Source organism: Pipistrellus kuhlii, unplaced genomic scaffold, assembly GCF_014108245.1.
Source record: "Pipistrellus kuhlii isolate mPipKuh1 unplaced genomic scaffold, mPipKuh1.p scaffold_m20_p_28, whole genome shotgun sequence".
NCBI classification, from domain to species: domain Eukaryota; kingdom Metazoa; phylum Chordata; class Mammalia; order Chiroptera; family Vespertilionidae; genus Pipistrellus; species Pipistrellus kuhlii.
Window position 1 is genome coordinate 1435273 of NW_023425527.1, and position 24435 is coordinate 1459707.

The 24435-nt window shown below is 51.3% G+C and overlaps 1 protein-coding gene and 1 long non-coding RNA gene across 3 annotated transcripts; both read left to right on the plus strand.

Annotated features, from left to right (window-relative positions):
• Positions 1-881: 881 nt before the first annotated feature.
• Positions 882-19609, plus strand: TRIM25 (tripartite motif containing 25). Of its 2 annotated transcripts, XM_045587341.1 has the most exons (10): positions 882-1580; positions 7345-7440; positions 11826-12059; positions 14053-14209; positions 14815-14880; positions 15673-15675; positions 16275-16301; positions 17261-17344; positions 17422-17520; positions 18174-19609. In XM_045587341.1, the coding sequence occupies exons 1-10, from the start codon at positions 981-983 to the stop codon at positions 18704-18706; spliced, it is 1899 nt and encodes a 632-aa protein (XP_045443297.1). In that variant the 5' UTR covers positions 882-980; the 3' UTR covers positions 18707-19609. The 2 variants fall into 2 exon arrangements, with proteins under 2 accessions (XP_045443297.1, XP_036310092.1); XM_036454199.2 differs by lacking the exon at positions 15673-15675.
• Positions 19610-21137: 1528 nt separating this feature from the next.
• On the plus strand, positions 21138-24360 carry LOC118728036. Its single transcript, XR_004990764.2, has 2 exons — positions 21138-23247; positions 23801-24360. It is a non-coding gene; the product is annotated as an uncharacterized LOC118728036 (long non-coding RNA).
• The last annotated feature ends 75 nt before the right edge of the window (positions 24361-24435 follow it).

Sequence of the window (24435 nt, forward strand, 5' to 3'; positions counted from 1 at the left end):
CAGGGAAAAGGAAGTAAGGATTTAAAAAAAGAAAAAAGGAAAAGGGCAGGCAGTCATCCAGTGTTTCTCAAAGTGTGGTACGCGTACCCCCAGGGGTACGGGAAGAGTTTGGTGGGGGTACGCGTTGCACGGGAGTTTGGTGGGGATATGCACTGCACCGTGCTTAGCTGCGCCTAATTCTACGTTCTCATGGGAACTCAGCGTTACGAAAGTTATACAAGGGGTACACATATGTCAACAGTTTGGGAAACAGTAGAACTGATTCTACAGTTATTTCATTTATTTTATTTTATTATTTATTAAATATATTTTATTGATTTTTTTTTTACAGAGAGGAAGAGAGAGGGATAGACAGAAACACCGATCAGCTGCCTCCTGACCACCCCCCTCACCCCCCCCCCCCCCCCCCCCCGCTGGGGATGTGCCCACAACCAAAGTACATGCCCCTGCCCGGAATCGGAATCGAACCTGGGACCTTTCAGTCCACATGCCAACGCTCTACCCACTGAGCCAAACCAATTTCGGCTACAGTTATTTTTTTTTAAGTCCTGTCCTGATAAAGCCCCCTGGCTCGTGGAGCGCTGGGGACGTCGCGGGTCCAGCAAATCCTCGAAGGATAGAAGTCGTGGCGAGCGCTCCGGGCAGGAGCCGGACTAGCTCTGGGCTGGGCTCTGGGCGACCGGGGGTTCTCCACCCGACGCCGCGGTTTCTCCATCAGATACCTGGAAGCCCCGAGCGTGCACACCGCCTATTCCCCATCGGACCGCAGCGACCTCAAACCCCCTCTACCCCGCCGCACCCTACCCTACCCCCCGGGTCCCGGTTTGCCGGCCCCGCCCCCCCGCCCCACGTGACTTCTGGAAAGGCCGCGGGCCCGCCTCCCGCCGCTCAGTTTCATTTCCCGGGCCGCCTCGGGGAGACCGTGCCGCACTCACTCCGGGTCCCCGCACGGCCCCTCCGGCCCCCCGAGCAGCGAGGCCATGGCGGACCTGTCCCTGGCCGAGGAGCTGACGTGCTCCATCTGCCTGGAGCTCTTCAAGGTGCCGGTCACCACGCCGTGCGGCCACAACTTCTGCGGGTCGTGCCTGGACGAGACGTGGGCCGTGCAGGGCGCGCCGTTCCAGTGCCCGCAGTGCCGCTCGGCGTTCTCGGCGCGGCCGCAGCTCCGCAAGAACACGGTGCTGTGCACGGTGGTGGAGCAGTTCGCGCAGGCCGAGCTGGCCCGCGCCAAGCCGCCCGACGGCTGGGCGCCGCCCTCCCGCGCCGCCGCGGCCGCCGCCGCCCCCGCCGGCCAGGTGGCCTGCGACCACTGCCTGAAGGCGGCCGCCGTCCAGACGTGCCTCGTGTGCATGGCCTCCTTCTGCCGGGAGCACCTGCGGCCGCACCTCGACAGCCCCGCCTTCAAGGACCACCCGCTGCAGCCGCCCGTCCCGGACCTGCTGCAGCGCAAGTGCCCCCAGCACAACCGGCTCCGCGACTTGTTCTGCCCCGAGCACGGCGAGTGCATCTGCCACATCTGCCTGGTGGAGCACAAGACCTGCTCGCCGGCGCCCCTGAGCCAGGCCAGCGCCGACCTGGAGGTAGGGGGGGGGGGGCCGCAGAGGGGCGGCCTGGTGGGGCTGCCTGCAGGGGGGGTGCCCAGGGCGCTCCCCTTGGGCATCTCCGCCTTCGCTGGGTCCCCTGCGTGGAAACACGGGCTTTGCTGAGCCCGAGGTCTGGGGCAGCAGACACAGGCGATGGTGCCTGCCTTTAGTTTAGACCTTGTCTGATGGTGTTCATACAAGGGGTTGAACCCTCTCAAACAGGAACCCGGGAGGTTTGCCTCTGTTCCCTCATGAAATCCTGGCAACAGCCAGGAGGGGGTGTTATGCTTAGTTCCATTTTTCAGAGGAGATGGAGTTCCACGGACGTTAGTTTAGCCCGAGGAATACAGTAAGGGGCCAACCCAACAGTGTGACAACGGTTCTTCAGGTACCAGCCTTCTAACCAGGTCTACAGAGTCCAGGGCATGGGACTCGGCGTGGAGGGTTGAGGTCATGTGAGCAAGAGTCACGGAAGAGCTGGAGAGCTGCAGGGACTGGGGAGGATCCCTGCGAGTGGGAGGGCTTGGACAGGACGCGGCAGACCTGTGGGAGGGAGAGCCGGCGCTCTGGCAGCACAGTACCTTCCATTCTGGCCTTGTGACTGGGAGGCAGGATTTGGCCCCGGGGCCTGACTCCTCAGTCAATGAGGAGGTGGGGCCAGGTTGACTTCTCAGGGGTTTTCCAGGTTTGGGATGGTTTTAGTGGCTTCGGAGGGCCTGTCAGAGGAAAAGGTGTCACCAGACCACCTTCGGTTATGTCAGTCTAAGCTCCCAAGCGTGCCTCGATGTCCTTTCCTTCTCCCAGCACTGTCACGGAGAACACGGACTGTCTTCGCGTGGTCCAAGCAGACCTGAGCCGTGGGGAGGTGTGTAGCAGCGCCAAGACCTGGGTGCAGGCTCTCACTATTTCTCTGGCCACAGCCCTTCCCCCACCTGGCCTGCTCCTCCCAAATCTGAGCTGGGTTCTCAGAAGCCGGACCTCCAGGCCTTGCCGGGGGAGTTGACCCTCCGAGGCCCAGCCGCCTGGGTCTTCTCTGTTCCTCACGGGAGCCTGCTTGGCCCGTATCCGCTGTGGTTTAGGGCAAGTCACCGCAGTTCTCTGTTCAGTGGGATTGGTGGCATTCCGTGGGAGAGAGGAGAGGAGCTGTGCGGGAAGTGCTTTGTGGGCCAGGTGGGCGTGGCTGGTTGACGGGGCTCCGGGCAGAGCTGGATGCGGAGACCCGGGTTTGAATGCTGGCTGCTTCCTAGCCGGGAACCGGTAAAAAGGGATAATGACAGTACTCATCCCAGAAGGTTATCGGGAGGATTAAATGAAGCGGCCTATCCGCAGTGTGTTACAGTGAACGCTCATTTCTGTTACTGCCCCACCCAGCCGGGAGGTGAGCTCGCTGGGCAGAGTATCAGGTTGCCCAGATCTGTGCCTTGGGAAGGTGCCTGGGCCTGCCCCTGGAGACTGGGACAGCGGGGCTCCTCCTGGCCAAGGGCCCTTCTAGAAGTTCTTATCTAGGGAGGCAGAAGGCAAGTAGGTGCAGGAGGGGCCCCCCCTTTGATTTTTCACAGAGAGGAAGGGAGAGGGTTAGAGAGCTAGAAACATCGATGAGAAGAGAAACATCGATCAGCTGCCTCCTGCACACCCCCTACTGGGGATGTGCTCACAACCAAGGTACATGCCCTTGACCGGAATCGAACCTGGGACCCTTGAGTCCGCAGGGCTAAGCTCTATCCACTGAGCCACACCGGTTTCAGCAGGAGGGCCCTTCTTAGTCTGCCTCCGACCCACCCCTCTCAACTTCCAGGGCCCAGAGCTGGAGTCTGCACCCAGTTTATTTGTATGCCATACATGTGTTTTCATTTAAAAAATATATATTTATGTTGATTTTTAGAGAGAGGAAGGGAGAGGGATAGAGAGATAGAAACATCAACGAGAGAGGAACATCATCGATTGGCTGCCTCTGACAGGCACCCCTACAGGGGATCAAACCCGCCACTGGGGCCTCTTGGTTGCTGGGTCAGTGCTCAACTGCTGAACCACACAGCTGGACACGTTTTGCTTTATTTTATTTTTAAAATATTTTTTATTGATTTCATAGAGGAATGGAGAGGGAGAAAGAGATAGAAACATCAGTGGTGAGAGAGAATCATTGATTGGCTGCCTCCTATACACCCCCTACTGGGGATTGAGCCCACAACCCAAGCACATGTCCTTGACTGGAATTGAACCCGGGACCCTTCAGTCCGAACGCTGTGGCTCTATCCACTGAGCCAAACCAGTTAGGGCACGGGTTTTGCTTTTGTTTTTTATGATATATTTTATTGATTTTTTTTTTTTTAACAGAGAGGAAGGGAGAGGGATAGAGAGTTAGAAACACCGATGAGAGACAAACATAGATCAGCTGCCTCCTGCACACACCCTACTGGGGATGTGCCTGCAAACAAGATACATGCCCTTGACCAGAATCGAACCTTGGGCCCTGCAGGCCCTACATTCCTCAGGCCGATGCTCTATCCACTGAGCCAAACCAGTTAGGGCATGGTTTTCTTTTTGATTCTTGTAATAGGCCTGTCCCCACCACCTCCACTCTCCCCCTGTTGTCCTGGCTGAGTCCTTTAACCACGCTCCTTTTTTTTTTTTTTTTTTTTTTTTTTTAAATATATTTTATTGGTTTTTCACAGAGAGGAAGGGAGAGGGACAGAGAGTTAGAAACATCGATGAGAGAGAAACATTGACCAGCTGCCTCCTACACATCCCCCACCAGGGATGTGCCCGCAACCAACATACATGCCCTTGACCGGAATCGAACCTGAGACCCTTCAGTCCGCAGACCGACGCTCTACCACTGAGCCAAACTGGTTTCAGCAACCACGCTCCTTTTCCAGCCCTGCTGCTCTGCTCACTGCTGGGGGCAGAGCCAGCCTAGACAAGGGTAGTGCCACAGCCTTGGGCAACTGGCTTGTCTCCATCACTCACGCGGGTGTGTGTGTGTGTGTGTGTGTGTGTGTGTGTGTGTGTGTGTGTGTCTCAGGATTCCGGTACCTCCCACGTGGAGGATCAAGTCCCCAGGCTGCGAAGGGATCCTTAGAATTTCCTTGAATTAGGGAATTGTTGTGGCTATTACAGTCCTTGGGCCGATTTCCTTTTGTCTGGAGCGGTGTGGGCCCCTATCCTCCAACAGGGGACTGTTAGGTCTGTGTGATTCATGGTGGATAAAACCTTTCAAAATACAGAGTTTGGGAGTTCGCTACTAAGAGTGGCTCTGGCTCTCAGAGGCAAAAAACGGTTGGAGGCCTTTCTCCCCCGCGGCTAGAGGTTTCTTCCAGCTCTGAGACCTGCTGGGTGTGGTCTGCGGGGCCTGGCCTTCAGCCTTTGGCCCAGTTCGTCTTGGCCACTCTGAGAGGCCAGCGCAAAGGGCATTGTCTCAGAGGTCGAGTCTGAAACATCATTAGGGACTGGGGCTTTCGGGTCGAGTTAGTGTGGCCTTGGACTCTTTCCAGGTCAGGTTCAGCCCTGAATATCTCTAGTGGAGTGGGAGAGGCAGGAAAGAGGAAGGGAGGGTCAGCGTGTGTTGAACCAGCTAATTAGGGGAAGTAAAAATATCCCCTCCCTCCCCCCACACCTTCACTCCCCTTCTCCCGCCTAGAAATTGTGTGCTCGGTTTGGACGCGTGTCTGTAACTGAAACACTAGGATCTTGTAACACCAGTTAATAGCGACGTAATATCAGTCAAACCACCTACGTAATTAATACTCTGTGCTTCAGTGGCCTCCTCTGTAGAGGGCAGGTAACTGCAACTTCACGGTTTTGCCCTTAGCTTCAATACAGGCAAAGCACTAGAGCCATGGTCGGCAAACTGCGGCTCGCGAGCCACATGCGGCTCTTTGGCCCCTTGAGTGTGGCTCTTCCACAAAATACCACGGCCTGGGCGAGTCTATTTTGAAGAAGTGGCGTCAGAAGAAGTTTAAGTTTAAAAAAATGTGGCTCTCAAAAGAAATTTCAGTCGTTGTACTGTTGATATTTGGCTCTGTTGACTAATGAGTTTGCCGACCACTGGCCTGGAGCAAGTCTTGCAGCAGGCACATAATAAACACTGCCTGTGGTTGTGACGGTGGTGGTGGCTATTTTGCTCCCCCTTTTTATGCCCCAACATTTCACCTGAGCAGGGAGGTAGGGACTAAGATATTATGAAAATTTATAGAAATAGTAAGAGGCCACCGAAACCATTTTGGCTCCATAGTGTCGGTCTGTGGACTGAAAAGTCCCACGTTGGATTCCGGTCAAGGGCATGTACATTGGTTGTGGGCACATCCACTGTGGGGAGTGTGCAGGAGGCAGCTGGTCGATGTTTCTCATTGATTGTTTCTAGCTCTCTATCCCTCTCCCTTTCTCTCTGTAAAAAATCAATAAAATAGCCGAAGCCGGTTTGGCTCAGTGGTAGAGCGTCGGTCTGTGGACTGAAAGGTCCCGGGTTCAATTCCGGTCAAGGGCATGTACCTTGGTTGCGGGGCGCATCCCCAGTGGGGGGTGTGCAAGAGTCAGCTGGTCGATGTTTCTCTCTCATAGACGTTTCTAGCTCTCTATCTCTCTCCCTTCCTCTCTGTAAAAAATCAATAAAATATATATTTTTTAAAATCAGTAAAATATATTAAAGAAAAAAAAAGAAATAGTAAGAGGCTTTGGATAATATTATCTTCCTTTGTGTGCAGTTTATCTTTGTTTCTGCTGGTGGCTAGGGGCCTAGCAATTCTGAATCCCCTTAATTCAGTGTCAGGGACTGAGCTGGCAATGGGCTGGTCTATGGCTGGCTTATTCTTTATTCTTAGGGTGTGGCCCTTGCAGGTCCCCACCTGTGGGGTTTACCGAGTGAGCTCTGGACTCTGATTTTGTTCCCATGCCTCCCTGAGCTGACAGGCCCTCCCAGCTGCCTTCTGGAACTGGCAGGTGCCAGGCTTATCTCTGGGTGTTTTTTCCTCCTGGATCTTGGCTCTGTAACCCTCCCCTGTCTGCTTTCCTGGTTGCTTGCAGCGGGGAGGGCTGCTTTGAATGACCTCATCTGCCTGAAGCTGAAGCAGCTGTCCCAGCTCGCTTTGTCCCTCTTTGTGAGCCTGACCGCCCCGCGGTCTTCCTTGCCATAGTTTGGTCACCTGTAAAGCGGGTGCTGGGGACACAGCTCATCATCGCCCAAGCTGACATGCAGTTTACACCTCACTAGTGGGCTGAGGACTCCTGTTGTTTCTGGGTCGTTCACGTCACTCCCACCAGCCCTGTGAGGCGGGAACAGTTGTATCTCGTTAGTGGCCAAGGAGACCGAGGTGAGAGGCAGTTGGACAGCTGGGAACTGGAGCCCTGGCCTGTCTGGCTCCAAATCCTGTATTTACAGCACCATCTCCCTAAAGGGATGAAGCGAGGTAGTAAATATGAGAATGCTTAAAAGAGCTAACAAGCCGAAACCGGTTTGGCTCAGTGGATAGAGCGTCGGTCTGGGGACTGAAAGGTTCCAGGTTCGATTCCGGTCAAGGGCATGTACCTTGGTTGCGGGCATATCCTCAGTAGGGGGTGTGCAAGAGACAGCTGATCGATGACTCTCTCTCATCGATCTTTCTAGCTTGCTATCTCTTTCCCTTCCTCTCTGTACAAAATCAATAAAATATATTTAAAATTTAAAAAATAAAAGAGCTAACAAGCAGGCTCAGGGGATGGTTCGGAGTTGGGTGCTGGTGGGGGCTGGGCCCAGGGGTTCTCTCACCCTGTGTTGTTTTCTCTGCAGGCCAAGCTGAAGTATAAACTGACGGTCATGTACGGCCAGATCAACGGTGCAGTGAGAGCGCTGGAGGATGTGAGAGCCAGGCAGAAGGATGTGCGGGTGAGTGACAGGGCTCTCTACCACCAGCCCCGGCCCTGGGCCTCCCTCTGCCTCCAGGCAGGACAGGCTCAGCTGTGATCTCCATGAGGCTCATGGTGGGTTCATTCACAGTGTCAGAATTAAACATCCATCTTGTAAAACATTCCAGAAGCTGTGTGTCCAGGAGAGAGCCTTCACAGACCCAAACAGGAGACTAGCTACAAGCCCAAGGTTGGGGGAATCATTAAAAATTTGTGTTGAGCCCTGACCAGTGTGCTCAGTGGTTAGAGCATCAGCCCACACAACGAAGGGCTGTTGGTTTGATTCCTGGTCCAAGGCACATACGTGGGTTGCCGATTCGATCCCTGGTCCAGTTGGGGCATGTGTGGGAGGCAACCAAGTGATGTGTTTCTCTCACACTGATACTAGGGTGAGGATTAACAACAACAACAATAATAATAAAACTTAGTGTTGAAAACTAGTAATGTAGACCGTGATTGTGATTTATTTTTTGTTAATCTTCAACAGAGGATATTTTTCCCATTGCTTTTCAGAGAGAGTGGAAAGGGGGGAGGGCAAGGGAGAGAGACAGAGGAGAGAGAGAGAAACGATTGATTGGTTGCCTCCTGAATGGCGCCCCCCCCCCCCCCCCCCAGTCGGGGCCAGGGATGGAACCTGCAAGCCAGGGATGCACCCTTGACTGGAAATCTTACCCATGACCCTTCGGTGCGTGGGCCAATGCTCTGACCACTGAGCAATGCTGGCCAGGGCGAGATTATGATTTAAGTGGGAGAAAAACAGGGAGCAAAAAAGTGTATGCCCACTGGCGTTGCTCGCTGTAAGAAGGGAGTGCCTTTGTTTTCCAGGACTAGTGTCACAAATTGCAGCAGACTGAGCTTACAGCAGTGGTCCTCAACCTTTCTAATGCCTCGACCCTTTAATGCATTCCTCATGTCGTGGTGACCCCCAAGCATAAAGTTATTATTATTATTTTTTAAATATATATTTTATTGATTTTATACAGAAAGGAAGGGAGAGAGATAGAGAGCTAGAAACATCGATGAGAGAGAGTCATCAATCAGCTGCCTCTTGCACACCCCCTACTGGGGATATGCCCGCAACCAAAGTATTGATACATGCCCTTGACCGGAATCGAACCCGGGACCCTTCAGTCCCCAAGCCAACGCTCTATCCATTGAGCCAAACCGGTTTCGGCCATAAAATTATTTTTGTTTCTACTTCATAACTGTAATTTTGCTACTGTTAATGAATTGTAATGTAAGTATCTGTGTTTTCCGATGGTCTTAGGTCTTAGGTCTCAATCTATGGGTTGAGAATTGCTGCTGTAGAGCCTAAGATCATCAGAAAACACAGATATTTATGTTACAATTCATTACTCCAACCTCTGCCTCTGTCTTCACATGGCCTCTTCCTCCCTTGGTGACTTCTCTTCATTCTCTAACAAGGACATTTGTCATTGGATTTAGGACCCACCTGGTTAATCCAGGATAATCTCATCTCAAGAGTCCTACCTTAATTACATCTGTAAAGAATTTTTTTTTTCCCCCTCAAAGTTTTATATATATATTTTATTGATTTTGTACAGAGAGGGAGGGAGAGAGATAGAGAGTTAGAAACATCGATGAGAGAGAGTCATCAATCAGTTGCCTCTTGCACACTCCTTACTGGGGATATGCCCGCAACCAAGATACATGTCCTTGACCGGAATCGAACCCGGGACTTTTCAGTCCCCAAGCCGACGCTCTATCCATTGAGCCAAACTGGTTTCGGCTGTAAAGAATTTTTTCAAAATAAGTAGTCTAGGAAAAGGATAGTTGTGTAAGTGTTAGAGTGATAGACTCAGGGACAATTTTTTCTACTTCTAGTTTCCACAATTTTTATAAGGCTGCATTGCGTTTATGTCAAAAGATTTTATTTTTATTTTTTTATTTTTTTAAATATATTTTATTGATTTTTTACAGAGAGGAAGGGAGAGTGATAGAGAGCTAGAAACGTCAATGAGAGAGAAACATCGACCAGCTGCCTCTTGCACACCCCCTACCGGGGATGTGCCTGCAACCAACGTACATGCCCTTGACCGGAATCGAACCTGGGACCTTTCAGTCCGCACACCAACGCTCTACCACTGAACCAAACCGGATTCGGCTGATTTTTATTTATTCTCATATTTAAAAAACATATTTTTATGGATTTCAGAGAGGAAGGGAGAGGGGGAGAGAGAAAAAAAATATTAATGATGAGAGATAACCACCGATTGGCTGCTTCCTGCACGCCTTCTACCTGGGACTGAGCCCGCAACCCGGGCATGCTCCCTTGACTGGAATTGAACCCAGGACTTTACAGTCCACAGGCTGATGCTCTATCCACTGAGCCAAACCAGCCAGGGGGAGGATTTGATTTTTAAATACCCTGACCTGGAGCTGCAGCATCTAGTGTTATTGTGGCAGCTGTAGTTTAGGGAGACGAAGCCTGGGTAAGAATATTAGCTCTGTTACACTTTAGCCTGTGATACGTTGGTCCAGTCGGCAGATCCATGAGCCTTTGTTTTCCCATCTGCATAATGGAGCCGTGACTTTCTGAAGTGGGGTGTGAGCCTTAGGTGAAAGGAAGCACATGAAAAAACCCGTATGGGTTTGGGGGGCAGGCTAACCTGCTGTAACAAAGATACTACCAAAATCCAGAGGCTTAAATAAGATAGAAGTTTATTTTGCTCACTGGGATAGTTCAAGGCCGGACACAGCCACCCAGGCTGGTGGGTGTCTCTGCTCCACGGTCTTTCCTTCCTGTTGCGTCACAATTCCTTAGGGTGTTTTCCACATCTGTTTGGCGGAAGCTGAGTCACCATTCCTTCTCTGTTCTAGCCTGCTAGAACGGCCACAAGTAAGAAGAGTGTTGCGTATATCACTTCTGCTCATACACAAATAGGAGCGGCTTAGTCACGTGATCAAGCCTCACCACAGGGAGGCTGGGAAATGTAGTCTGTGGCTTCGCAGCCATGTGCCCTCCTGAGACTCCAGGGGTGCTCTCTTACTGAGACAGCACTGGGGGCCATTCGCGGCCACATTGGAGATGGCAGGGTAAGGGGTTGGGTAAAGAAATAACTGAATTTCAATCTCCCTATATATTCCCCATCTTGTGTACATTTCTGTTTCATGTTGAGTCTGAGCTAGAGCACTGCTGTGCCATAGAAATACAACGTGAGCCTTTTCTGTAACGTCAGATTAATTTTTACGTCGCGAGAAATTCATTTCGATAATATATTTTAACTTAGAACATCCAAAAAAATGATTATTTCAACACAGAGTCAGTGAAGTGTACTAAGGAGGTATTTCGCAGTCCTTTTGTACTCAGTCTTTGAAAGCCAATGTGCGTCTCACACTCAACAGCACATCTTAATTGGGACGTTTCAAGTGCTTTGTAGCCACACCCGGCAAGTGGCTATGGAATTGGGCAGGCAGTTCCTGAAGGTGATACTCTCTAGAAATTTTCTAGAGCAGCTTCATATCCTCTCTTTAAAAAGAAAAATTACCCAAGAGCTGCTCCCCAGCTTAAGAAAAAAGAAAAAAAAAGAAAAATGTCACCGATGCAGCTGAAGCCCTCACTCTACACCCCTCCCTTCTGATATCCCCCTTCCTCCCTTCCGGACGTAACCACGATCCTGGATTTATTTGCATGGATTTCTTTATACTGCTTTATGTTGGTGTGCCTCCCTTTGGCAATAAACGCTACTGTCCTGTTCGTCTCTAAGCTTTCTGTGAAGAGCATCCGGACTGTGTGTCTTTTTCTACAAGTTGATTTTCCCTCATGAAATGTTTCGAATGTATGAAATGCTTCTCCCCACTTCATTAATTCTCATTGCTGTTTGATTGTCCATCCAGTGTCCATCCAGCCTGTATATTCAGCCTCCTCTTGCCAGGGTTCTGCTAATTCAAACAGTGCTGCGTGTGCATCTGTGGGGATTTTTCTGGAGTATATTCCTTGAGTCAGCAGTTAGGTCACAGGGTCTGAGTGTATTCAAATGCATTAGAACAGTGGTTCTCAACCTTCCTAATGCCGAGACCTTTTATGGTGACTCCCAACCATAAAATTATTTTTGTTGCTACTTCACAACTGTAATTTTGCTACTGTTATGAATTGTAATGTAAATATCGGTGTTTTCCGATGGTCTTAGGCTCTACAGCAGCAGTTCTCAACCTGTGGGTCTCAACAGGTTGAGAACCACTAGCAGGGTCGCCTAGCGGTTGGTTCTCAAGGAAGGTTGAGAACCACCGCACTACACACTGCCACATTGCTCTCCAAAGTGGTCGTGCCCCTTTGTGCTCCGCCTGGTTCCACGGGCGTAGCTTTGCCGGCCTGATGGATGTCTTCTTGTGTCGGCATCTTAGGATGCTGCGCAGAAGAAGATGGACCAGATTCGACAAGAATACCTGGAAATGAAGGCGCTCATTGACGCCTCCGAGGCCAGCTCCACGCGGAAAATAAAGGAAGAGGAGAAGAGGGTCAGCAGCAAGTTCGACACCATTTACCAGATCCTCCTCAAGAAGAAGACGGAGATCCAGACCGTGAAGGAGGAGATTGAGGCTGCCCTGACCAAGGGGGGCGAGTTTGAGTTTCTGGAGGTGGGTCTGGATGAGGCCATTGCTGAACCCTCTTCCTGCCCCGCCTGAGGGTGTTGATTATAGGGGCAACAGGGCCTCAGGGAGTGGGGGGTCTGTGAGAGGTCATCAAAAGCATCCCTGACACACAGGCTGTATTTTTTATTTGTTATTTTTCTTTATTTTTAAAAATATATATTATTGATTTTTTTACAGAGAGGAAGGGAGAGGGAGAGAGAGTTAGAAACATTGATGAGAGAGAAACATCAACCAGCTGCCTACTGGGGATGTGCTCACAACCAAGGTACATGCCCTTGACCGGAATCGAACCTGGGACCCTTGAGTCTGCAGGTCGATTCTCTTTCCATTGAGCCAAACCAGATAGGGCGGCTGTATTCGTTTTAGATGCTGTGTGACAACTCACCACAAGCACAGTGGCTCAGATCTTACATGGACTGTGTCACACTTCCCGTGGCTCAGGAGGCTGGGCGTGGCTGAGGGGGCTGTCTTCTGAGGGTCTCTCACAGGCTGCGTTCCGTTTGGAGCTTCCTTGGTGGTTGGGAAACCCGGTTCCGCATGGTGCAGGACCAAGGTCCCCGCTTTCTTGGAAAGCTGGCTGTGCGCGCTCAGCTCCTAGAGGCTGCCGCAGTTCCTTGCCACATGGCCCTCTCCCAACTTGGCAGCTTCCTTCAAAGCTCATGGGAAATTCTCCCTCTAGGAAGGCCCAGTTCCCCTTTTCAGGCCTTTTACCTGATTAAGTCTGGCCCATCCAGGAGACTCATCTTTTTTTTTTTTTTTTTTTTTTTTTGGCATTGCCCTTACCCAGAAGTTTTGACTTCCAGTTAAAGACATTAGTACATTATTAAAATGTTTTTTTGTTTTTTAAAAAATATATATTTTATTGATTTTTTTACAGAGAGGAAGGGAGAGAGATAGAGAGCTAGAAACATCGATGAGAGAGAAACATCGACCAGCTGCCTCTTGCACACCCCCTACCGGGGATGTGCCTGCAACCAAGGTACATGCCCTTGACCGGAATCGAACCTGGGACCTTTCAGTCCGCAGACCGACGCTCTACCACTGAGCCAAACCGGTTTCGGCTTAAAATGTTTTTTTAAGTGTTTTTCCCTAAGGCAGTGGTTGGCAAACTCATTAGTCAACAGAGCGGCAAACCGCAGCTCGTGAGCTGCATGTGACTCTCGAGCCGCAGTTTGCCGACCACTGGTTAGGCTGTCGGCTCCGTTCCGTGTGGCCCATCCTGTATGGCCACCTTTCTTCCAGACATGTCCAGCCCTTGCATAATGCCTGGCATGCAGTGGGCGTTCTGGTGAGCCCATTGATTGGGTGATGTGCTCCGACCCCTCCTAGGCCCAGCTTCCTTGTTCAGGTTGGGGGAGGGTAAGGAGTGACTGGAGGGTGTTGGTTTCTTCTCATTCTGGTGTGTTGGAGTAGCTGCCTGGAGCTCTCTGTGATGGGTTCTGAATCCACATTTAGGCCTCTTGATATTCTGTGACCTGATTCTAGTCTCAAAGTTTGGGACAGCCCGGAAGTCCCTTCCTTTTCATCCGATGTGCCCTCTCTGAGTCCTGCACCTTGAGACCTCCCTGTCCATCCCAGAACCTGTGTTCACAGCTGGTCCTGAGTCTCCCACACTGGCCCAGCCACAGCTGGAGAAGTGGAGGGAGCATTTTCCATGGCCGTCAGGGGACCTGGGTCCCAGCTTTGTCCCTGCCACTGATTGGCAGAGTTCCTGGCAGGTCACGTGTCACCTCTAGACTTCCGTTTCCCCATCTGTCAGGGGAGCAACCTCTGAGGGTCCTTTCAGTTCCAGATCACTGTCTTAAAAGTGGCACTTGAATGCCCAGTGACCCCAGGCCTATAACTGGGAAGGCTGATGGGACTCCCCCCTGCGGGGTGGGTGGGAGTGGGCGCAGGGCAGTTCCCCTGGGGTTCTGGAGGCTGAGTCCAGGGCCTGGCTTCCCGGAGCCACCTGCGCTGACCCCCTGGCTTGTTCCAGAAAGCGGCAAAGCTGCAGGCTGTCTCAACGAAGCCAGTCTACGTCCCCAAGGTGGAGCTGAATCAAGAGCTGATAAAGGGCGTTTACCAGAGCACTGTAGACATCAAAAACGACCTGAAGCGCTGCCTCAGGAAGTCCGAGGAGCCCATCACCTCAGGTAACCGTCAGCACCCGCCCCCCACGGAGCCCCACGGAGACCCCTGAATCTGGATGGGTCCCCTCGGCATTTTGGGGTACAAGAGAGGGCCTTGATCCCAAGCATTGGGACTTAGTTTCAGGGGCCCTGCCACGAAGACTCCCAGTTCCTCCTCAGGGAGGGCTTGGTCCCATGGAGGAGCATAATCGGTGGATGAATTAGCCACCCCTGCTACCTCCGTGGTGCCTGGTCTGGGGAGCGGGAGGGCCGGAAACCCAGAGGGAAGGAGCTCCAGGCACCTCTGTGTCATCACGATGAGCAGGGGCCTCCTCCCGCTGTGCGCTGGCAGACGCTGCAGCTCAGAGAGGGGGCAGAGGTCACAGAGCTGGGTGCTGGTGGGAAAAGACTGGACCCCAGCTACAAGTGAAGCCAGAGGAAAGAGGAGACGCCCCAGACTGGTCCTCCTATGACCCGTCTTCCAGCCCTTGTAAAGGATGGGAGGCGAGAGTGGGTGGGATGTGGGGGTGGCTGTCTTTGTAAACCCGCTGCCGCCCGCCTGTGGCAAAGCTGGCTTTTGGGGTGTTTTGGAGGAGCCCCATCAACGAGCACCTTCTTTGTTGGCACAGGGGAGCCTGCAGAGCATGGCACGGCGCCCACGCCAAAGCCCACACGCCCCGTGAAGAAGGCCCCGAGTAAGTAGCCCCCCGTCCCTGTGGCAGCAGCACGGCCGTGGCTGGCGGGGCCGGCTGGGACAGTCACCGGCGTCGCCGCTCCTGGCCGATGGGCACAGCCCCTCACAAATCACTGCGGAGCCTGGGTGCTGGGAGGGGCTGTGTGTGCCATCTGACCCGCGAGCACTGGATATTCGAGTGGCCTGGAACAGCAGCTCCGGAGTGGGGCCTGAGAATGTGCATTTCCTACGGGCTCCCCGGGAGGCTGCTGCTGCTGGCTGGGCCGACGCTCGGAGCACCGCTGACTTCTTTGCTAAGACGGTCTCCATAGGCACACGCTCCAAGGTGGTTCTTTTTTTTTTTTTTTTTTTAAATCAACCTTTATTGTTCATATTGGTACAAAGGTTCCTCATTTCTTCCCCCCTCCGCCAGGTTCCCACCCCACCCTCCGCCCCCTCCCCATCCCCCATTGTCCTCATCCATAGGTGCAGTTTATGTTCAGTCTCTTCCTCCCTCCCTTTCCCCGATAGTAAATCCCTTTTCAGATAGTAAATCAGTTACTTAGCATTTTCTCATATCAATAATACCACCACATGCCCAATGATACATTTCACACAAAAGATATTTCCAAATAGGTCAACCAGCCTCATCCGGGCCCCACCCAAGGCACTCACAGATCAACACCCCAGCCCTATGCTAACTCAACACATCCAGATCTAAGCCTTCATCACTTGATTCAGCAGACCCTCAAGTTCCCACAAAAGTTTCCAGCCATGTCTGAGAGTCAGCCATGGGGCAGGGGCAGGCGAAGAGCGAGCTGTTCCGGGCCTGGCTGTTCCGGGCCTGGCTGTTCCGGGCCTGGCCTCTGTTGCTCTGGTTTGTTCCACAACCAGCTGCTCCGGGTCTGGTCACCGCCGCTCCCGACCTAGTTGCTCTGGACCTGGCTGCTGCTGCTCCGGGCCTGGCCGCTCCCAGCCTGGCAGCCGCTGCTCCAAGGTGGTTCTTAAGGACTGTTGCGCTACTTGGCCAGCACATTGTTTTTTGCTGACTCTAGTTTTGCTTTTTGCATTTTTCCTTTTATGGAGATACAATTTACGTCCAGTAAAATGCGCAGATCTTAAATGCAGTTAGAGGAATGTTGACCAGTGAATTCGTGTATGGTACTGTGACCCACATCAAGATAAAGTATTTCCATTACCCCGGAAAATCCCATCATGCTCTTCAAGCGCCAGTCCCTCCCCCACACCAATCACCATGGAGTTATTGGCCTGTTATCTTTGTCAAGTTAAACCATCCTAGCTTTATCCGGATGGGTCACATTCACACAAATGAATGTTAGTATGGTCTTTTGAAAGTGTCATTGTGTTGTGCTTCACAGTGCCTTAATTCTGGAATTTTTTTTTTTTTTTTTCCAGAAGAAGAAAAGAAACCCAAGAAAGTTCGTAAGTTATGCGATTCTGCTCTGTTTTTCTTTCTTTTTAAAAAATAAACTTTATAAACCAAAATACAAGGGGTTCAGTCTTTAAAAAATATATATATTTTATTGATTTTTTTTTTTTTTTTTTTTTTTTTTTTTTTTTTTTACAGAGAGAAAGGGAGAGGGATAGAGAGTTAAAAACATCGATGAGAGAGAAACATTAATCAGCTGCCTCCTGCATGCCCCCCACTGGGGATGTGCCTGCAACCAAGGTACATATTCTTGACCAGAATCAAACCTGGGAACCTTGATGCGGGCACATCCTCAGTGGGGGATGTGCAAGAGGCAGTTGGTCGATGTTTCTCTCTCATCGACGTTTCTAACTCTCTGTCCCTCTCAATTCCTCTCTGTGTAAAATCAATAAAATATATATTTAAAAAAAAAAAAAAAAAAAAAGATGTGTCTTTAAAAAAAAACCAAAAAAAAACCAACCTGGGAACCTTGAGTCCGCAGGCCAATGCTCTGTCCACTGAGCCAAACCAACTAGGGCTGCTGCTGCTTCTTCTTCTTCTTCTTCTTTTTTTTTTTTTTTTAAATAAATCTTTATTGTTGAAAGTATTACATATGTCCCTTTTCTTCCCCCATTATCCTCTCATCCCTCCCCAAGCTTTCACCATTTTTAAGTTTTAAAAAAATATATTTTTTTATTGATTTCATAGAGGAAGGGAGAGAGAGCGGTATCAATGATGAAAGAGAATCATCAATCAGTTACCTCTTGCACGCCTCCCACTCGGGATTGAACCTGCAATCCGGGCATGTGCCCTGGCCGGGAATCTAACTCCAGTCCATAGAGTGGACACTTAGCCATTGGGCCACACTGGCTGGGCAGAAGTGACTCTTGAAAATCAGCTTAGAAGGGAGTAGAGGCCATCAGGTCACTCTGTGCCATGTCCCCAACATATGTTCCTCCTTCCTCATCCCCAGCCGCCGCTGCTGTCTCACCCAGCAAGCTTCCCACCTTTGAGTCCTCGGAGCAGTTAGTGGATTTAAAACAAGCTGGCTCGGAGGGTGAGTTCTTGTGGACAAGGGGCAGTGGGGAGGTCTCTGAATTTGTTCTGAAAGTGGCTCTCTGTCTCCTCACCCAGCTGCAGCCAAACCCAGCGCAGTGCAGCCAAACTCGGCGGCTCTCAAGGCCAAGGTGCTGGAGAACTTCTTAGCCAAGTCCAGACCTGAGCTCCTGGCGTGTGAGTAGTGCCTGCTGGCCGTGGCTGTTGCCGGAACCCCACCGGTCCCGCTGCCAGCTCTCTCCTTGGTTTTCCTTTTGACTCCCTGCCATTCCAAAGCCTTGCCACCTGCCGTAACTTCTCCCTCTCCCGCCCAGCTTCTGCCTCACAGAGAAGAGAGGTGCTCAGAAGGGGCCTCCCTCATCCTCTCACTGCCATCTCACGTGACTCCATCTTCTTTCTCCTTTCTCTATTCACTTCCTCGAGGCCGGTTCCTCGGCCAGGACTCTGGATCTTACCCCTCTTGCTCTCTCCGGAACTTGATGTTCTCAGTTAGACCTCAGTGATGGATGGATGGATGGATGGAAGGAAGGATAGATGGACAGATGGATAAATGGAAGGATGTGTGGCAGTATGGATAAATGGATGGATGGGTGGATGGATGGATGGATGAGTAGGTGGATAGATGGATGCATGGAAGGAGGAGGGACAGATGGATAGATGGATGGGTGGGTGCATGGATGGATACATTAGTAAATAGATAGATAGATGGGTAGATGGATGGTTGGGGGAATGGATAAAACAAATGGATACTACTACCGTTTGAGGAAAGGTTTAAAAGTGAGAGCACCTGGGCCCCTTCTAACTGATTGCTTGGGGTGATGCTCTTGTAGATGCTGTTAAGGTCATCCTGGACTACAACACCGCCTACAGCAAGGTGGCGCTGTCGGAGAACTACACTGTGGCCTCTGTGGCCGAAACTCCCCAGACGTACCGGCCACACCCCCAGAGGTTCACCTACTGTTCTCAGGTGCTGGGCCTGCACTGCTACAAGAAAGGGATCCACTACTGGGAGGTGGAGCTGCAGAAGAACAACTTCTGCGGGATGGGCGTGTGCTACGGCAGCATGGCGCGCCAGGGCCCCGAGAGCCGGCTCGGCCGCAACAGCGCCTCCTGGTGCGTGGAGTGGTTCAACACCAAGATCTCCGCCTGGCACAACAACGTGGAGAAAGTCCTGCCCACCACCAAGGCCACGCGGGTTGGCGTGCTTCTCAACTGCGACCACGGCTTCGTCATTTTCTTTGCTGTTGCTGCCGACAAGATCCACCTGATGTACAAGTACAAGGAGGACTTTACGGAAGCTCTGTACCCGGCCTTTTGGGTGTTCTCTGTAGGCGCCACGCTCACCATCTGCTCCAACAAGTAGGCAGGCCCTGGGCACTCTGGCCGACTGCCCGGGGGGTGCCCAGGACTCCAGTGAAAAGGCTGCAGAGTGGACTCAGAGATCTTCCCTGACAGTTCCCAGGGGTTGCCAGGATGGGAGGGGAGTTGGTGGGAGGTAAGAGGGTGGGGAGATGGGATAAGGAGGGAATTGGGCCAGGGAAAGGCGTGGGGTGATTGTCTTGGGAACAAGGAAGTGTTTCTACGTCCTGTTGCCCCTCAAGGCAGGCTCGCCCCCTCCCCTGGTTCTGGTCGATCCCCAGGCTGCTGGGTGGCTGGACAGGGCTTTGGGGGTAAAATCCTCAGAGCCCCTTTCCTCTCGGAGAACAGCTCAGGCCACTGCAGTCCTTTCTTGGGCCCCTTGGTGGATGCCCCTATGCTGTCTTCTGACCTTGGTGTTTTGATTACTCTCTTTAGGGCTACTCAACTCTCTAGAGCAGCGACTTTCAATCTTTTTTCATCTCATGGCACATCAGCTAATTGCTAAAACTCTGCCGCCCACCAAAAAAATATTTTTTGCCAATCTGACAAAAAAAGAAAGAAAGATATAATTTTGATTCATTCACACCGAACAGTTACTGTTCTATTGGCTGTTGTCATTTTTTTAAAATTTGACCATCTCAGGGAAAGAGGTTCATGCTCCTGACTAAATAGTCAGTTATTGCAACGTTTTAAAAATTCTCGTGGCACAGCAGTGTGTGCAGCACACCTGCTGGAAATCGCTGCAGTAGACTGAAAAAAAAAAAAAAAAAATCCAAGTCTGTGTTGCAACCTTATTCACCCTGCCTTCCCGCCAGTACCCACAGGTAAGGCCTGGGGGTGAATGCTCAGGTTCCTGGTTATATTTTGTGCTTGAGGGCAGGTCTCCACCCAGGACCAGAGTTTCCCCCAAAAAGTGAGTCCCCTTCCTCCACTGCTCAATAGCCTCCCCTCCCTTCCTGTTCGTGTCACCCCTTTGAGATGTTTTAAATGTTTATTCCCAACAGGAACCTTTTCTGTTTCCAGCCAGGATCTGAATCAGCAGATGTTGAATTTCTTCTTCTTTTTTTTTTTTAAAATCCTCACCCAAAGACATGCTTTGAGAGAGGAAAAGAGACATATCGATGTTAGAGAAAAACATCGATTGGTTGCCTTCCATAATGTGCCCCAACCTGGGACCAAACCCACATCCCAGGTTATGTGCCCTGACTTGGAATTGAACCGGCAACCTGTTGGTGCACGGGACCACACTCGACCAACTGAGCCGCTCTGGCTGGGCCTACGTTATAGAATTTCTAACTCAAGGTCAAGATGACCCAGGTGCCGTGTGAATGGAAACCTCTCCCAGTCCCAAGTATTATGAGAGGCGTCTCATGGCTGTAGCCACAGAACCTCGCTGCAGGCCTTCTCCCCACAGCCGAGGCTTTGAGGCAGGGATTCCTGACATCCTTGCCAGAAGTGTGTGGCTTTGGTCTTGTGAGAGTATCTTGCCTTCTTATCGGTACCTCTCCTCAGGAGAGCTGCCCTTCGCCAGGACTGTGGGATACAGAGCTGGCATAGTTGAGCAGCTAGCTAAGCCCCGTCTAAAACCTGTTCTCATAGGAGAGGTTGTATGTAGCCGCCTCAGGGAACCTTATTAGCTCATCTGGGGTGACTACCTACAGCTGGGATGATCTTCTAGCATAGGGGTGTCGAACTCAATCAGAGAAGGGGCCAAAATCTAAAATCCAGCCTAAATCGCGGGCCGAATGGTTTACTGAACAGTCATAAACTGTCATTGTGATGGAAACGCAGCGGAGTGCAGTGATGACAGCGCGGTGCGGGCCACATTGCAAGGCCTGGCGGGACGGATTTGGCCCGCGGGCCTTGTGTTTGACACATGTGTTCTAGCAGATCCCATGGGGAACAGCAACTTCCTGTTCATCCCGGCCACAGGCTGCTGGCCCACCGCGGGCTCTTGCACGAGTCGGAGGCCTGTCGCTGGCCCTCGCCCCTGTCGATGTCTTCTTCCTTTGAGCCAATCCTAGATGCGGGCACGGGCCAGGCCAGGGCTCAGGAAGACCGGAAGGGTCCGCGAGGGAACAAGCTGCAGACTCTAGCACGAGGGGCTGTTTTGCTGCAGTGTTTCTGTGCAGTGAAAACAACCCTGGTCCATGAAGGGGCTGGAGGGAATGGCTGGCTGGAACTTCTATACATCCTCATGTCAGGATGTGAGTGGGAGGAATTTCACCCCCTGGTGGTGAAATAAGTCCTGCTCTGGGTTTGCCCCACGGAAGAGCTTAGGCCAGGCTCTTTGGGTAAGGTGACCAGACGTCCCGATTTCTAACAATTTGTCCCTCGTCCCGGGGCGTTTTAAAAAGAGGAAAAATCGGGACTGTTTTAAAACACTGCGGGACGCGGGACAAATTGTTAACAATCGGGACGTCTGGTCACCTTATCTTTGTGGTATGAAAAAGCGGTCACCATTAGGGTCTGGGGACCCCAAGCCTTTTCGTGTGGCTATTTGAGAAGGTAAAGCCTCTCTGGCCTTGTGCTGGCACTCCCTCGTCAGGCCCAGAGCACGGGGTGTTCATGACAGAAGTGTGCATCTGTGTCATCTCCCGACAAGGACTGTCACTTCCTTGGGGGAGAGACCGTCTCTGTAGGGGAGGCTCCCCTGCAGAAGCTGACATTGTGGGTATCCAAGGTTTTCTTCCCTTGCTACGAGGAAGAAAGGTTCTCTGATGATTCTTCTCTGCTCTCGGAGATGGACAAACGCATCTTCATTGACCTTCTGAAATGGTAGCCTTGTCTGGAGCCAAGTCATACTCGGGGGTCAGCGGGGCCGAGAGGAGAATGCCCAGGATGAACCCAGGGTCCTCCTGTGTCTCCCGCCCGCAGAAATGAGGGCCACAGAGAGGGCGCTTCCCCGGCCATTGACAGGGGCGGGATAGGGAAGCACACGTCCCTCTGGTTATAAGAGAGGCAAGTAGGTAACCCAAGCTCTGGGCAAGGTGCTTTGGAGATGTGAGTGAGGCATGGCACGCCTCACTGTCTCCAACCTTCCATTCCCTCGCCTTGTGGGGCTACTGCCTGACCCTGGAGTCCCAGGGTTGGAGGAACCTTTGCATTCATCTGACTTCTCGCTTTGCAGAGTAAGTCAAATGGGGAGGTATGGGTGACGCTTACTGCTCTCGCCAACCCATCCTGAAGGAGATGCCTCCTGCCCGCGTCCTGGCACCCCAGGGAAGTGTCAGAAATTTCCAGAGACACGAACATAAAAAATACATCCCAGACGTGGGTGTCAGGGACTGTCGGTCACTCTGGCATGACAAAGCAAAGGTGTCAGGGTCAAGTTTCTGTACTCTTTAAGACCGGTTGGCTAGTTCCTCCTGTCTTAACGACTCTGAAATCGATAATGGACAGGTTACCGCTTAGCTTAGGCTGACCCCCATTGATTTTTTTGTTACCATCGCAAGTACCTGAGATGTTATTTCTTGAGCTTATTTTATTTTAGCTTTGATTCTTTACAAGATCATCAGGGCTCTAGGCATGGGTCTTTGGAAACTTGCAAGAAATGCGAGGACCATCGCTGCTGACTTGCCTTAGAAGCTTGGGATGTAGGAAACGGGTGTTTGGTGTTCTTTCTTGCAGCTCCGTGTGTGTAGACAGGGTTACCCATCACACCGGCGTGAGCGAATGAGATGCCCGGGGCCTGTGTCCCCCAGGCCCCACCCGGCTGCTCCCAGATGTTGAGATGTCAGCAGACCTATAGCCCATTTGAGACTGGCCGTGGGTGAGAATTCCTGATAGGATATCCCTCTGGGCTTTGCTTCAGGATAACCCGAGGATGGGTGTAGGGAGAAGGGGTGGGGTATGAATGGAAGGATGAGCCACAAGCCGGTAATCAATGAAACGGTTACGGGATGGGATAGTTCATGAAGATATTCTTTCCACTGTTGCATATTTTGAAAATTTTCATGATAAAAAGTTTTAAGAATGAAACAAAGCATAGCTCAGGCCAGTGATAGGCCCTGTCGGGTGATTTTATCCTAGTTCGCAGGGGTATGAGTTGTGGGTTTGAGGTTGTTATATCAAGTCATCTCTTATCTGTGGGGTATGTACATATGATAAAGTTTCATTTATAAAATTAGGCACAGTAAGGGGATTAGCAATAATAACATAATGAAAGAGGCCAGTTATAACAATATTCTGTAATGAAAGTTATATGAATGTGCTTTCCCTCTCTCTTTCTCAAGTATCTATCTGATAACCAACCTGGTAACTGAGAAGGCTACTAAGTGGTGAAGGGATGGCTTACCTACCCAGGTGGGATGGGGTGGGACTTCATCATGCTACTCAGAACTGTGCACAATATAATACTTATGAATTGGTTGTTTCCGGAATTTTCCATTTAATATTTTCAGACCACCACTGGCCATGGCTAACTGAAGCTGTGGAAGTGAAACCATGGATAAGGGGAGACTATTATAATAAAGAATTTGACTGGCCTTTGTCCCTGGTTTCCAGAGGGGAAATTCTGAATCCTTGGCATTTCCCCAGGAAGAGGTGTAGGAGCCCCTTTCACATCCCTCGTGGTTCAGGGTTCCGGTTCAGGGTTCGGGTTCTGGAGAAGGCCGCACACAAATGAAAGAGACTAGAAAGTTATTTGGGAACTGGGGGGGCCAGGTGGGAGCCTACCTCTATGGGGAGAACTACTCTGTTTCCCTGAAAATAAGACAGTGTCTTATATTAATTTTTTTCTCCAAAAGTTGCGTTAGGTCTTATTTTCAGGGGATGTCTTATCTTTCCATGCACTAGGTCTTATTTTTGGAGGATGTCTTATTTTCGGGGAAACACCCGAGGTACCTTTCTTTGGCTTTGCTATCCTTTTTATTTAGGTTATAAGATACACCCATATCCTTTAGGCAGGAAATTCCAATAATAGCCAATCAGCAAGAATTTACGTAAGAGGAACAGGTGGAGGCTGCTTTAACTAAACAAGTGTCTCAACTGAACAATGAGTGATTAGCTCCAACCTTTCAGAGCAATTAAGATTGACCAGCCTTTCCTGGCACATCTCTTTTTATTAGTAACAATGATTGTGGTTTCCAGCAAAGAGGAGTGTCTGTCATTCACAGCCCCTTGGGTCAAGCCTGCGTTTATGCTAGTTGAGATGACCCAGGATGGGGCCTGGTCATCAGAAAGGCCAACCATGAGTTTAGAAGGTTGGGACTTGGAGCCCGCCTGACCTCCACGAGGCGAGAGGGCCAGGAGATGGATTCAATCAGTTATGCCTTTGTAATGAAACTCCGAAAAAAAACCTCTGGACACTGAAGCTCTGCTGAACACAGCCACACATCCCGGTTCCACGGCCGTGGGGAGGGTGGAGGGTTCAGAAGCTCTGCACTTGGGTCCCTCCGAGACGGCACTCTGGGTGTCTTCCTTTGGCTGGTCTTGATTTGTATTGTTGATAAGCAAACTAATCGTTAAGTGGAGCCCTTTTCTGAGCTTTGTGAGTCCCAGTGAATCATCCAACCTGAAGGGGGTCGTGTGCTATACACTGGATGCTTGTGTAGCCCCAAGAGCCAGATGTTGAAACCTAACCCCCAATGTGATGGAAATGGAGGTGATTAGGTCCTGAGGGTGGAGCCCTCTTGGCTGGGATTAGTGCCCTTCATACAAGAGCCCACAGAGCCCCCTTGTCCCTTCGGCCGTGTGAGGACACAGGAAGAGACACCAGATACGAAACCTGCC